The sequence below is a fragment of the Pelodiscus sinensis genome, chromosome 16 (assembly GCF_049634645.1).
Source record: "Pelodiscus sinensis isolate JC-2024 chromosome 16, ASM4963464v1, whole genome shotgun sequence".
Classification (NCBI taxonomy): domain Eukaryota; kingdom Metazoa; phylum Chordata; order Testudines; family Trionychidae; genus Pelodiscus; species Pelodiscus sinensis.
This window is the reverse complement of record NC_134726.1, coordinates 438,681-453,862: the sequence shown is the minus strand read 5'-3', so window position 1 is coordinate 453,862 and position 15,182 is coordinate 438,681. Positions and strand designations below refer to the sequence as shown.

The 15,182-nt window shown below is 46.5% G+C and overlaps 1 protein-coding gene across 4 annotated transcripts in view; it reads right to left on the bottom strand.

Moving 5' to 3' along the window:
- Positions 1-4,376: 4,376 nt before the first annotated feature.
- Positions 4,377-15,182, bottom strand: part of SPSB3 (splA/ryanodine receptor domain and SOCS box containing 3) — a 21,358-nt gene continuing 10,552 nt past the window's right edge. For 3 of the 4 annotated variants that reach the window (XM_006130046.4, XM_075898949.1, XM_075898950.1), the window contains 6 exons: positions 14,629-14,777; positions 11,730-11,907; positions 10,247-10,434; positions 8,331-8,433; positions 7,038-7,163; positions 4,377-5,404 (listed from right to left, as the gene is read on the bottom strand). In XM_006130046.4, coding sequence (XP_006130108.2) covers positions 5,052-5,404; positions 7,038-7,163; positions 8,331-8,433; positions 10,247-10,434; positions 11,730-11,907; positions 14,629-14,777 — 1,097 coding nt within the window. In that variant the 3' untranslated portion in view covers positions 4,377-5,051. The remainder of the gene's footprint in view (positions 5,405-7,037; positions 7,164-8,330; positions 8,434-10,246; positions 10,435-11,729; positions 11,908-14,628; positions 14,778-15,182) is intronic. The other variant, XM_006130050.4, reaches the window with a different exon arrangement.

Genomic DNA, 15,182 nt, shown 5'->3' with positions numbered 1-15,182 from the left:
GCTGACAGTCTCTGAGCACAACAGTGCAGTGGGGAGTACACTGATCTCTCCGTGGGCTGAATGGGTTCAGTTTCTTTTTGCAGCAAGACTTCAGGAAGGCTGATATATACTTGATTCAGAACCTCTGTGCTCCCCCCAGCTTCTAGTGGGAGAGAGAAGCCTGACTAAATCACCATCATCCTGCCTGTTGTCTCCTGAGTGTGGTAGAATTGATTTAAAAAAAAAAGGGGGGGGGGGGAACTAACCAACGGTTAGAGCCCTATGCGAATACAAAATTTGAATCCACATCCATATCTGCAAAAATGAGCTGCAGCTATCTGCAGATTTGTAGGGTTCTACATACAAATTTTGTATCTGCAAAAATAAGCCATGGATCTCTACACCCCCAACTGTGGCCACAGATAACTGGAGATCCACACATTAGCAGGACTTTACTAATGGTCTTGACTGCCTGCTCGCCTAGAGGGGAAGTGTAGCCAGAAGGACCAGTTTGGGAGGACAGGCAATGGTGAGGGTGGTAAGCCCAGGCCCTGGCCCTATTCCCCATCTGGAGCACTGGTGAACAAGGGTTAGCCCCAGCATCCCCGTCCTGCTCCCTGGCTGGAGTGTGCAAGGTCAACCCCCACATCCCATTCCTGCTCACCAGTCGGAGCACCAGGTGGCATGGTGTCAGCCCCAGCCTGTATGGGTGGGTGGGCCATGGACCATGCAGGCCCACCTGTAGCTATGCCACTGGGCCAGACTAAAATCATTATGGCAGCCTCTGCACTTGGATAGCCAGATTAGCTAGAGAAAAACTCTTGAGCAAAAAGGGAGCATGTACTGTTCTCTTGCCCTCAACCCCACAGCTGTTAAGCTCACGCTACATCTAGACTGCAGGCTTCTTTTGGAAGAGATCTTCTGAGAAAGCTTCTTCCGAAAGAGAGCATCTACAGAGCAAGGGTGCGTCTAGACTGGCAAAATTTTGCACAGAAGCAGCTGCTTCTGTGCGAGAACTTGCCAGCTGTCTACACTGGCTGCTTGAATTTGTGCAAGAACGCTGACTTTAATGTACAAAATCAGTGCTTCTTGCACAAATACTTTGACGCTCCTGCTCAGGGATAAGCCCTCTTGCCACAGAGGATACTTGTGCAAGACGGCCAGTGTTGACAGGCACCTTAATTTTTTGCGCAAGAAAGCCCAATGGCTAAAATGGCCATCGGAGCTTTCTTGCGCAAAAGCATCCGTGCCAATCTAGACGTTCTTTTTGTGGAAATACTTAACGGAAAAACTTTTCAGTTAAAAGTATTTCTGCAAAATCATGCCAGTCTAGACGCAGCCCAAAAGTGCATTGAAAAAGCAATCTGCTTTTTTGAATGATGGGTGCTCTCTCGCATTTAAGCTGTGATCACTATGGGTGGAGGGGCCAGCAGCGCACCCGTGCGTTTTCCTCTTTCAAAAGAACTCCATTTTTCCTGTCCAAACATGCCTTAGTTTTTCAGAAAAAAGGCTGCTTCCTCGTAGAAAGAGGATCACCAGTGTCAGAAAAAGCCTCATTCTTTCGAATGAACACAATTACAGTATGGACATAACTGGCGTTTTTGGAAAAAGATGTTTTTCCAAAAAAAACCTCTGCAGTGCAAACATACCCCCCAATAGCTTAAACAATTTCCTTTCATTCAGCCCCCAAACTTTGACCCCCTCCTGTTTGAATTTTGATATGTGCTTGGTACTCGCAGCTCCCCTCGACTCTAGGAAGGAAACTGGGAAGGGACAGCAGATTCATAGAAATCCTTGTTTTCAATGGAAGTTCCATGGTTCTACATTAACACAATGACCTGACTAGCTGATTTCTTTATAAATTAATGTAAGTAAAGAAATTCCTTGTTTAACCACAACAATGTGTCCTAATATAGGTGAAGAAGCTGTTAGATGTTGGTTAAGCTTCTCATGACAGGTCCTGCGACTGGAGAAGCAAGTTCAGTTCTGTTTCATCACATTGGATGGCACTGGGCTTATCCCAGGGAAGGTGCATAATTAGAGCAGAAAGTTTTAAAGTGGTATCACCATGTATCAGCTTCTCTGCCAGTGAATATTTCTAACTGGATACATAGGCACTTGAGTTTCTTCCCCCACCTGTTCTGAGAACGTAAAAGGCAGCTTACAGGACACGCTGTAGTGCTTTCCAGACTTAGTTCAGCACCATTAATATTGAAAAAGCTGAAGGTCTCAGCCTTCATGCGGTGCATGTAAACTCCTTCACGGCAGTGATAGCTCCAGTTCAGACAAGAATCTTCTCAAATAGCCTCCAGCTACTTGCAGAGCTTTAATCTTGCCCCTGAAGAGGATGCACCTTAACCAGAAGTCATATGCTAACTCAGCCTCATCTGACGCAAGACTGGAAGTGGGGGGAGTTAGTTTCCTGATACAGGCAGTCCCCGGGTTACGTACAAGATAGGGACTGTAGGTTTGTTCTTAAGTTGAATCTGTATGTAAGTCGGAACTGGCATCCAGATTCAGCCGCTGCTGAAACTGATCAGTTTCAACAGAGGCTGAATCTGGACGCCAGTTCTGACTTACATACAGATTCAACTTAAGAACCCCAGGCATCCCCAAGTCAGCTGCTGCTGAAACTGATCAGCAGCTGATTCCAGGAAGCCCGGGGCAGGGGCTTCCTGTAGTCAGCCACTGGTCAGTTTCAGCAGCAGCTGACTTGGGGACGCCTGGGGCAGAGCAGCTGGGGTGCTGCTGGGTTGGTCCCCCGTCCCCCTGGTCTGCAGACGCATCTGGGCTGTCAGCTGACCCCACGCTCCGCGGCTTGGCTCTGCTTTGCCCCCCCCCCCGCCCCTCCTGTCTGCAGACCAGGGTGATGGGGGGGGGGGGGGGCAAAGCAGAGCAAAGCAGAGCCAAGCTGCGGAGCACGTGGGTAGCGGACAGCCCTGTCCGCTGCCCACGTGTTCCGCCGCTTTGCTTCCTCTCCCTGGTCTGCTGGAGACCAGGGAGAGGAAGGGTCCCGTTCGTAACTGTGGATCCGACATAAGTCGGATCCGCGTAACTCGGGGACTGCCTGTACTGTTCAATACTGCTGAGAGGTCAGATTGTACAACAGCAGGCTCCATAGCTCTCACAATTAGGAAAAAAGGGAGGAGGAGTGTGTATGTTTTTTCTAATCAGTCCTTACAACTGTAGACCTACTACTGTTACAGATGCACATGGTAAAGCACCAGGCATGTCCTGTAACATGTTCAATACAGTAATTCCTCACTGAACACTATAGGTGTGTTTCTGAAAATGTTCATGCTAAGCAAAAATGTGCTATCTGGGGTCAATTTTCCAATTAAAAATAATGGAAAAGGTGGGGGTTGTGTTTCAGGTGGTGGTGGCAAAGTCAATTTTTTATTGGTGCTGGGTTGTCAATGTCAACATTAGATATCAAGCAACACAAGTCGCCAGGGCTTGTTAAAACACAGACAAAAACATGAGTGAGCAGAGGAGTGCTGTGACCATGTGTATTCATCCACTAATGCATATTACCACTGTTTTCACCAACTTATACCGCCACGCAAAGTAGTCCGCCACTTGGTTATTTTCGTGTTTTTCAGGGACGGTCGTGTTATTCGAAAAACATTCCCTAAAAGAAAATCGTGTTGTTGCGAAAATGTGTTAAGTGGGCACATGTTAAATGAGTAATTATTGTATGTGCTCCCACCACTTTGTATCCTGACTTTCTAGTTATCCAGAAGGTGCCAGCTACAAGAGACATTTTCTCAGTGACACTTAAAGCCTTATAATCAGGGTCGCTTGTAAGCTGGGAAATGGGTTTTTCCATTATTAAAGGTCAGTGAAAGTAGTTTCAGGCCACTGGTGGATTATTTTCTGCTAAAGGATCCAGCCCTTTAAGGAGCATTTTTTTTCTGATTCCAAGCAGAGGAAGAAACTTTCTGGCCTGCTACAGTCAGCGTGCAAGTCTTGCACAATCATTATGCAAAATAACTGCTGATAAAGCTGTGCTGAGTTTCATAGCAGTGACAGTTATGTGGATCCTGCTATCAGACTTAATAGGAGCCCTGCATTATTCATCCATTTTTAGCAAAATCAAAAACTCAGCTATTAATCTGATTAACAGAGGAGGAAACAAGTCAGATGCCTCCTCTCTCACATTGCATAAAGTGCAACTACTTAGCTACATACCTGCTATAGTGTATCAGACCATCTAGTCCAGTATCCTGTCTGAGGGGGCCCAGTGCCAGAAGATGATGCAAGAACTCCATGAGGCTATTGGGGAATAATCTGCCCCTCAACATGAGGTCTCAGCCTGGTCGCTAATAAAGCCCTTCCAAGACTCCGTATGATACTTGTAATATTCTTGAGAGGCACACTTTAATTGCCACTGAAGGTATGAGCCAAAGTAAACAGTATGTTTATTACCATTTAATAGTCTTCTATACAGGCAAAGCAGCAGTACCCAACATGCAAAGCAATTTAAAGTCATGGGATTCAAATGAGATCACTTACAGATCAGCTTTAGCAAGTAACCGCTTGTTCATAACAGTGCCAACAGTAAAACATGTAGATGCAATTCTAAGAGCCTCTCTCTTAATACTGCTGTTTTAGATCACGTCCCAGTGACTCAATGCCTTCATTGCAAGTGTCAAACCAACACCTGACAGGAGAGGGTGGAGTGGTAACTGATTTTGTCTTTTAATAGAAGTCAAGTCATTGATTGGATCATAAAGCCTGCTAGAAGAGACCCACACTTGGAAGCCAGCTTGAGAACGTGCATCTCTGCTGGAAAAGTCTATGCGCTCCAGAGAAATGAGCTGGTAAAGAAGAATAGGAGATGAATCTAGGATATTTTGCTGCAGGTTATCTGGGATGCCCATTTCAAACTCACTCCACAGTTGGGATAGGTTTCCAAGGCAAGTGGCTGATGCTTGTAGCTTAAAGATTCCAAGAGGGTAGAAGTCTCTGCAAACTTGATTAGAAGTTGATGTCCCCACTAAGAGGTGCCAGGCCTGGATCATCCTCAGATAGTAAATGAAACACCCCCAGGCAGTTTGTTTGAAAATAACTTATGTCCTCCTGCACCTCTTCCTTTGGCACGCCTCTGCATCTGATCCACAGGAACTATCAGAGTCGCTTCCAGACAAGGAGGAAGAGGAGGTGGAAGGCTTCAATGTGCTACAGTTCATACTCAGCACCCAGCCTAGTTTGTTGTGTAGAACTTGCTTGAGTCCGGGGGGCAGAGGCAGCGCTTCCAGTGTATCTACATAGTTGGGCAACAGCTGGCGGAGGCGATAGCAGCAGAGATACTGGAGGGATGTGTAGCTGGTGCATGAGCGGATCACTTTCATGCTGCTTTTGGCTGCAGTGGAGCACACCATGGGGTAGAATTTCTTGTTCTGCAGTTTGGTAGCTGCAACTCCTGAGAGGAAATACAATCAAAGAAGCCAAGGCACAATTAGATAATTGCCTACATTGCAGAGACAGTTCGGAGGATACCCTGTGATCAGAACTGTTAGACTATAAATATACAGGCCTACCTATAATAAGAATGTAGATGTTTTATCATCATCTAGCTAGTTACAGAGGTATAAAATAATCAAAGTCACAAGTCTGCCTGTGTATGGACCTTCTCTCAGTGTAACAGTCTAAGGCCTTATTCTTTGGCTAAGCAGCACAGGGAAGCCATAAACTGGGAAGTGTATGGTCACATCTTCACATTCCAAACCAGTCACATTGAAATACAGTAAAATTAGACTGTTGTTAAGGTAATCCAATCTTACAGCTCCAGATAAAGGAAAGATCCTCGATTTTAAAAGAAAATTTAGTATTTGTGTCTGGAAAGAACGCACTTAATTGTGATTGTGAAACCCTCGTTTATTGTTTTGTCTTTAAGGTCTCTAGTTTTCTATTGCTAATCTGTATGGTCTCTGGTTCACTAACTGTTTGCTGTGGACTTAATTTTAATGGATGTAGATCTGGCAAGGTGGTAGGATATAATTGGTCAGAGAATTAGATTACATTATTTTAGGCTTGGTTAGTAAAGTTTCAGTAAAATGATTGGTTACAGTATAGCTAAGTACAGGCCTACAAACAGGGGAACAAAGGGGACAACTGCCCTGGGACTTGAAGGTTTTGGCCACCTTCCCTGCTACTGCGGCAGCGACAATGTCTGGAGCTCCAGGCCCCATAAGCAGCCACTTGCAGCAGTGCGTTGCATGCTCTGGGCAGCTTTGAGGGATGTTGGGTGGGGGGGGCGCCGTGCACTGGGCAATTTAGAAGGCTGGTTACAAGAGCAGAGCTACCCCCGACACCTTGCCCAAGGGTCCATGAAGGCTGTTGGTGCCCTTGGCTAAGCAAAACTCAAGTTTTACTATATAAGCTGAGGTCAAACAAAGTAAGGAAAGGAAACCGAAATCATGTTTGTTAAAGAAGTGGGGGAGGTGGGGACTACAGGGAACGAGGAACAGGGACACAGACAAAGAACGGAGAAGGGGACAGAGGGTAAACACACTGCAGTCTCAGAGTTGGGGGCGGAACACAGGGAATGGACTCTTGGCATACAGAGCAGCCTAACTGGTGTGAAGTGCTTTGGGATCATGTTTGCTGGAAATTAACGCCAATGAACATTGCATTGTCTGCACTTCAGACTTCTGTTGCTCAGTCTGCAGGAGAAGAACCAGGAAAGTGGGAGGATGAAGGAAAAAGTCCTCCAATGTTGCCTCTCCCCCACCAAATGTGGGGTCTACAAATTTATGGATAAAGATATGGAGCGCAGGAGATTTTTGAAGTCAGGCCTGTTGAAAGAATGAATGGGTGTTCTAGTAACACCTGCTTCATGCATTTAATCTTCTCTATAGCTTGCCAATCAAGGAAGCCCAGTAACAATCTGATGGCACAGACTTCCAAAAGGTAGCAACTAGCTCAAGTTCCGTGCAAAGGCTCTAGGTTCACTAATTCATACACCCTTCCCTCCCTGGAAGTTTTGGCCCATCACTTTGCTCCTCTGAAGGGTGAGGTTGGCTGGATGAAGGCCACCTTGTTCCAACTCTTACCTATGCATTTCCTGTTTTTGAAGAAAGTGAGAGTTCCATGCCATGTGTCCAAATGAACCCCAATGATGGAGCCTTGGCCAAACCTTGAGGAGAAGTTCATTTTATCTCCCTTATGGTGAAGTAGTCCTTAAACAGACAGCAGATTAAGAAGCAATCCTACACTCCTTAAATCCATCTTATTTTCCATTTGTTGCATAGACTGAAGTAATCAACCATTCAGAAACAAAAACAAAAACCTTTAGATTTTCCCCCATGACTCCCATTTGCTGCCCCCATCCGAAACCATGTGAAGGGTCCCTGGCAGCTCAGGAGACAGCCAAGAGTGGACTATACTCCTGTCTCTATACCCAGGGTCAAGTATAGGCCAAATGTATTAAAAGACAAAGTTGTGGTCCCTCTGCAGCAGGACAGCCTATATGCAATGAGCTAAAGCTGGGGGGAGGAAGCCTCACTGGCTGTCTCAGCAGTTGAGCAAATACAGAACAACAGAGACTGAACTTCCTTTATTAGGTGGAAGCACTTCTAATGGGGGGGAGAGTTTATACCAGGCATGGGAATCCAGCCTGCCAAGTGGATTGATCTAGCCTGTGGCCACCTGGCCACTCCCCTGCTCCCAGGTCTCACAAAGTAATTCGCTCAAAGCAGCTGGCACCTTACCCCCCACTCCCCAACCAGGAGCACAATGTGCCAACCATTGTGAACAGCAAATGACTTTGCATGCTTCCCGGCCCCCAGTCCCAACTGGGGTGTGAAGGCAAAGTCCCTAGCAGAGGGTGGGGGGACATGTGGGCCCAAAAGGAACCACCCCTTTTTGCCTAAGGCCCCACCCCTTCCAGGGACAGAGACAGCTCACAACCACAACCAGCATTTGTGAAGTGGCCTCCCTGCCAAAATTATTACCCACCCGTGGTTTATACTGTTATCTGTAGAGGAGGAGGGACATGGACAAAGTTCAGCCTCTAGGTTAGACTATGTACCCTGTTAAGTGAGTTACTTCACTAGATAAAAGATGTTTTAAATGACAGATGCAATCCTGATGGGAAATACAGCAACACTGGCAATAGGCATGGATCTTCTCCACCACTCCAACAGAAGGCTGGCTGTGGGCAGCAGTTTCAGCTGAAGTCCATCAGGAATATCAGAGCAAATTCACAGTCCAGGTGATCATTTCAGTATAAATCCCATCCATGAAAGCACTTCCACAATTGCTAGGATTAGGTTTCCTCATAGCCACGAACCTTTCCCATAAACACTAGAGGGAGCTCCCCCCCCCCACACACACCCCTACATTACCTGTGTAGGAGAGTCCCCAGCTGTCTTCATCCTTGCCCAGCAGGCTACAGAATGTGTGGCGGTACTTGTCGAGATTCACATCTGAAGTCCCAATTCCCACCATCTGGATGGAGGTAGCCCATGCCAAAGGAGAACATAAGGTCCTAGTTTCTGCCATGGAACCACTCAGGGCTTTAAGCGCATCATAGCCATTTTGGTCTCTCCCTCGGCTACTTTTATTAGCATGTCCCAACAGCGTCCATAAAAAGTTCTGGGCAAGTTACAGCTTTAGTCCTGCATTCTAGAAATTTACTATTTCTCTGATAGAAGCAGGCAAAGCAGGGGATGGTCACAACAAAAGAGTCAGAACTCCAACAGGGGAAGAAAAATGGTGATTGTTAGCTAAATAGTAGCTTTTTTATCTAAACTGTCCAATGCTGTTCCAGCATTCATCATATGCTAGGATTAGTCAGAAAACCGTGCATCTCTGACTGGGTAGGAATCGGGAGTTTCTCTACATTTCTGTCATTTCATGCACTGTGCAGCTGGGCCCATCTCTCTATTTTGTCATGCTTAGATCACCGCTGGTGAACCAGTGTTCCCTCACATTTTTTGTGTCAATGTGCAGAATGACTTTTGCTATGTGATATATCACCTCCATGTTGGTGCACATAACAAAAGTCATTATGCACACAGTGTGTAGTTTGGGTGGAGCCAAGGGGTTGGGATGAGGGCTCTATATGGAGGTTGTGGGGGGGTTCCAGGGTAGGGCAGGCAGTTGGCTGAGGGGGGAGGGTGTGGGCTCTTGCAGGGGGCTGAGGATAAGTGGCTTAGGATGCAGGAGAGGGCTCCAGACTGAGGGGTTAAGGCCAAGGGATTCAGAATACAGGAGGGGACTGCAGGTTGAGGCAGGGGGGTTGTGGTGTAGGAAGGGCTCCAGGTTTGGGGAGGGGCTTTGGGCTGGGGTATAGGAGGCAATACAGGCTCTAGGCTGGGAGAGTGAGCTTTGGGTGGGGCCGGGAATGAGATTTTGGGGTGCAAGAAGCAGCTCTGGCTTTAGGAGGGCTCAAGGTGGGGGTTGGGGCTTGGGTTTACATTGGAAGCTCTTGGTCAGTGGCACTAAGACAAGCAGTCTGGTGCCTGCCTATCCTAGGACACAGCACTACGCCCTGGAGAAGCCAGCAGGTCCATCTACTGGGAAGGCAGCACAAGGTTGCCAGGTGCACTGCTCTCACCCAGTCAGCACTAACTCAGTGCTGCCCCCAGCTCCTATTGGCCAGGAACCAGTAAACAAGAGTGCAGAGCTGGTGCTCAGCATGGGGAGCCCTTTGACTGGCTCTTCCCCCTTAGAAGCCACACTTGCTGCTGGCCACTTCTCTGCCAGCCCAGCACAGAGTTGCCCCAGCTGCAGCAGTTCCTTGCTGGGGCTGGCAGGGAGAGATGCCTCTCCCGCAGCTGTGGCAGCTTCAGGGCTTGGGGAGAAGCATCTCTCCCTGCTGCAGCCTTGAGCCCCTGCTTGAGGCTTTAATAGGAAGCTGCGCGGCTGCTTAAAGGGAATTTAGCTGATGACCTACAAATAACAACGTAACAAAAGGGAAGATAGAGAGGCAGAATATGGCCCCTATACATCACAACTGGCTCTGAGATCTCAAGTGAGTCACTTCAATTAGAGTGAACCAGAAAAGTTAAGTTTTTAGGCTCAATATAGGAGTATCACAGTGAAACTGAATGGCCTATGTTACGCAGGCCAGAGCAGAGCTAATTAATGATCCCCTTCAAGCATTAAACTGTTAGTTTCCCTGCCTGATAATTGGGGAGGAGTCCAGTTTTCATGAAGTACACAGAGATATTGAGGTGGTGTGCTATCAAGTACAGTTCTGTTGAAAAAACGTATCTCTGTGTACCTGTTTGTTCCTAAATAAGTCAGTTCAACATACCATGTCAGTGCCATAGACTGGAGAGGTCATCTTGATCTCCCAGAAGTGCTGGCCCTCTGCCAGCTCCTTGTTCCCACGGATAGCAGCAGTGCCACAGCTATACTCCATGTGGAAGTTCACTTTGCGGTTGTCACAGGTCAGGAGTGTTGCAGTTGATTTATTCATGTCATCCCACACCCACTCAAAGTCTGTTGAGAAAGAAGACAACATTTTTAGGAGGTAGGGCTATATGAGACTGCACAAATCCAGAAATGTAACAGTTTAACAGCCTTTACCATTTTTATAGTCTAGCAGGCTAAACAGCAAGGTGGGTTTGTTGAATACTCAGCTTGTTAATGCCCCAGACCTTCTTGCTGTATTCTAGGGATGTCATGTTAATGTGGTTCATCCTTCTTAACCATGTCTGCCAACATCAAACAGTGGCTCTTGTTTTGGTGTGACACCAAAGCTCAAATGTGTAAGCATCTTAGTCTTAGGTAACTGCAATTACATATGACTATCCTGTACATTACTGCTGTCAGTTATCATGTGAAGTTGGACCAGAGGCCAGGCCACAAATAAAACACTGAGGGCAGCATTACTCTGTATTACAAACCACAAAAGTCACAGCATTGTCACTCTGAAAGATGGGCAGGAAATGACCTGATGAGGTCTAATCTGGGAGAATGAGAATTTAAGACGCTTCTAGAGCTTCCTTGAATCTTTGAGAATCCCATCTTTATTTCCTTTAGGCTCATGAAATTACAGCCAGAGTCCAAGCAGTGTGCAGGCTTCTCATTCTTGATATATGAACCCCCATCATCTGGACAGACCCAGATTTTAGCTAGCTCTTAATGCACAGCAAGCCTCATCTGCTATACTCCTTACTACCTTACCAGTTTTCTAATTGTACTGAATTGTAATGAGGATCAAAGTTAGCATACATACCCTATCCCACAGTTCAGCCTATGGGTGTGTGAACAGCAGTGCACACTGGATTATATTAGTGTGAATTATGAATCATTTACTTTGTACCTGCAGCATACACATGGGGGAGTTACATGAAGTGTAGCACATTGGTGTGCACTGCTATTTACATCCCAGAAGTTCACAGTAGAGCAGAGTGGACGCACCCTGGGATGCAACCATGAAGTTCAGTTTCTCTTATGGCCTAATCTGGATTTTAAACCAGGTCCCCACAGGCAAGATCTGGTGCACTAGCATATTCAGAGTTTAGCCAGTGAATCACACAAGATATAATATACTGATTACCTTCCCATTTTCCCTATGGAGCATGTCATCAGAATGAACAGCACCCATGCAAAATTAACACATTGTATTTTCCACTCTAAGAATGCAGTAATGGTCCTCACCATTTTGTACAGATGAGCAGGGCACCATTACCTCTATCTGGATGGGATCCCAAAAGTTACAAGCAAAGAGAAAACAACACAGTTCAAACCCCAGGGGAATAGCAAGAGCACTTTACAAGCTGCTTCCTTACACTCATCTTCTTCTCCGCACTGGCAGTCCTTCACCCGATGGATAGTATGCAGGCTGGAGCAGTAGGGAGTCTCATTCTGGTTCTCACAGTTGCAGTAGGACTCTCCTGTCACAGGGATGGCACTGGGAATGGATGGTGAGAGGGAAGGAAACTCTGGTTCAGAGTCAGAGTCACTGTGCTGCCAAGGAAAAGCAGAGGGATACCATCAGAAAGCTAAAGTTTGAGAGGCATCTCAGCTTCAGCAGTGCTTTATAAAGCCATGGCTTTGTAATTATTTCAGTAATACTTAAAGGTCCCAGGAGACACATGCCCAAAAGAGCCTACACTGTGTAGGCTACACAGATGAGTTGATGGAGAAGGATGCAAAGTTCAAGCGAAGTGGAGGATGACTACAAGCACACCGCATTCAAGATCTCGATTTTAAACCACTGATGCTATTTAGGGATGTTTGAGGTGCAAAGGAGGAAACTATAGGAGTGGAGAAAAAGGACAGACACAGGGTAGAGAAAGAGTTGGGAAGCTAAGTTGGGAAACACTGCAGGGTTTTTGCGCAAGAAGCCTTTTGCAAAAGAGTTCTTCTGCAAAAACTTCTTGCAGAAAAGCGTGTCCACTCCTCAAAAGCACATCGCAAAAGCAATGTGCTTTTGCACAAAAGAGCGTCCATACTGCATGGACTCTCTTGCACAAGAAAGTTCTGATGGCCAATCACAGAATGGCCATTAGAGCACCCATAAGCTTTTTGTAATAGGCTCTTTTTGCGCAAGAAACCTCTGTTGAGCATCCACACACACCTTTTTGCACAAGAACTCTTGTGCAAAAAGGCGTTATGCCTTGTAGAAGGAGGTATACCTTCACCGCAAAAAGCCCTCTGTTCTGTCGATTGACTGGAGATTTTCTTGCGCAAAGACACGCTTGAGGTGTGGACGCTCCACTGGTTTTTGCGCAAAAACCCTGTAGCATAGACATAGCCTAAGGTATTGACATAGAAGAAAGGGCTGGGATGATACTAACTAGTAATACAGCAAGCAGGGAGGGGGGGAAGTAGACTGCATATCAGGAGCGAGGGAATAGTGGATCAAGCAGTAACTTCTGCTGTTCCTCATGTGGAAGAGAGGGTGGCACTCCATACAGGTCTGTGTCCTAGGGGCCAGATGATTGGAGGGCTTTATACTTAAGACCTTTTCATTAAAAGGTTTTTGCTTAGAGTGGTGTATGAGAACAGAAGACATTTAGTTTCAATAGCACCTAACATTATTATCCCTATATGCCAGTAGATCAAACAGCTAAACATAAATCAGTGGTTCTCAACTTATCATAATGTGTTACCTAGGCCAAAGGTTAAGAGCCACAGCAACCCCCATCCTCCCTTACAAACCCCTCTCCCCAGCACCTCCCACTCAGAGACCCCTCCACACAGTGAGGCCCAGAACAGAGGAGTGGGTGGGGAGCCAGGCAGCAGGAACCCTGGACCCTATCATGTAGTGACACGACCCTAACTCGGGACCTAGTCATGTGGGGCCAACCAGCTGCTCACAATCCTGCCTCCTTGCCAGAAACCTAGACCTTGCTGCACTAGCAGCCTTTAGCACACAGATGGGATGCAGCTATGTGCTCACTGGGCCAAATACAGCACCCACACTGAGAACTACTGTCCTAAATGGATTTATTTTGCACAGTATTTGTATGTAATAGAAGGTGCAGGGCCACACTCTAATCTCAAATGACTTTAGTAAGGGACTCTAGATTTACACTGGCATTAGATATTTAGCCTGTTGTTTCCCATGCATTCCTGCTCCATTGCCCAGACTGAACACCAAAGTGAACAGCTACAAGGACATTTGGATATTCTTGGATTGTGTGCGACTCTGGGTCATCTGTGCATAGTCCATCCCAGAGCTTTCCTCTCCTTTGTAGATTTCCAAGATATTGGCCTGAACATCAAAACAGATAAATTTCTGCTGTTTATCTTCTCCTCTTTCCCATCCACAGAATTGAGCTTGCAGAATTTAGAGAGAACATTACCACTGTAGAAACATTAAGCCACTCTGACAGGACTAATGGTAAAAGGGATTATACATGGTCCCTCAGAATTCTGGACCAATTAGGTGTCTGAGCCAGGTTTACTTTCATACCAATTTGTAACTTGCAAGAGAGTTTAGCCTGTATACCTAGGAGATGGGTGAAAGCAAGCTGGAGGAAGTCAATCGCTATTTTAATTTATACAGTCTTACATGATTGTACTTCATTTCCTACTTTTATATCAATTTATACCCAGTGAGCCAAGTTCAGCAATGGTGTGACAAGGGGACCTGTAAATTACAATCTGGTAATTGGGTGAGAGTCCAACATACATACATCTTGGAGAAAAAATTAATTTGCATTAGTTTAGATGTCTATAAGATTAGGCTACTGGCCTCTTGTCCGAATGTGGCCTATTGTGCATGCTATTGTCAGAGGGAACAACAGACTTACTGGGCCCCTGGACAAGGTGGGAGTACAGGTGCAGTGTTCCTGTAAAGGGTGGAGCCTCAGGAAAAAAGGGCAGATTTCCCCTCCCTCCATAGCAGCCCTAAGATCCACCCAAAGCATCCCACTTGTACTCTGGCAGTGATTTAAAGGGCCTGGGGATCTGGCTGCCACTGTTCCTGCTGCTGCCACTGCCGCAGCTGCAGCAACAGGGAACCCAGAGTCCTTTTGAAATCAGAGGGCCCCAGGGCACCTGCCCCCTTTGTTCCTCCTCCCTTTTTGTGGGCCTGGTATTGCCACACAGTACACCTAGCCCTCAAGCCATTAGACACCTGCATGCTGGGGTGGGGAGGGAGGTTTCCTTAATGGATGTTTAAAAATAATTTCTTTTAAAGCACATTTTAACTTTGTAAGTCTTAATATTCTAACCTACCTGCCCATCAGAGTCATAGCCCCATCCACGGGCTCCAGAGGCCAAAGCCACTGCCCGTGCATCTGCATCCCGGCGTATCCCACTCAGGACAAAGTGCCAGGCTCTGCTGTTGCGTGGGCGTCGTGCCATGGTGTTTTGAGCCAAATAATCTGCAAAATAGGAAGGGAAGAAAATAAAGATAACCCAGAGCAGCAGAGTCAATTGGGTACCACCTCCTTCCAGCAAAAGACTTCCTCAATTCCTTGAGCTGTCATCGTGCTATACCCCTTCCCCTGACTACCTTGTGACTAGTTAGTCAGATCAAACCTGGGCCTTCACCATGGCCTCATGGAACTCATGGACTACTCTCTGACTAGAATAGTAAGACACACATCTTTCACAGCATGGGCAATGTTACACTTGTTTGGCCAGCAAGGACTGCTGCTGAGAAACAGAAGCATAAACCTACAGGACTAAGCTCATCACCTGTGCAGAACCCCAGCCCAAATTAACTGAAAGAAATACCAGGACCTACTTCATTTTGAATCCAGCATGTTGAACCTTGTAACCAGAAA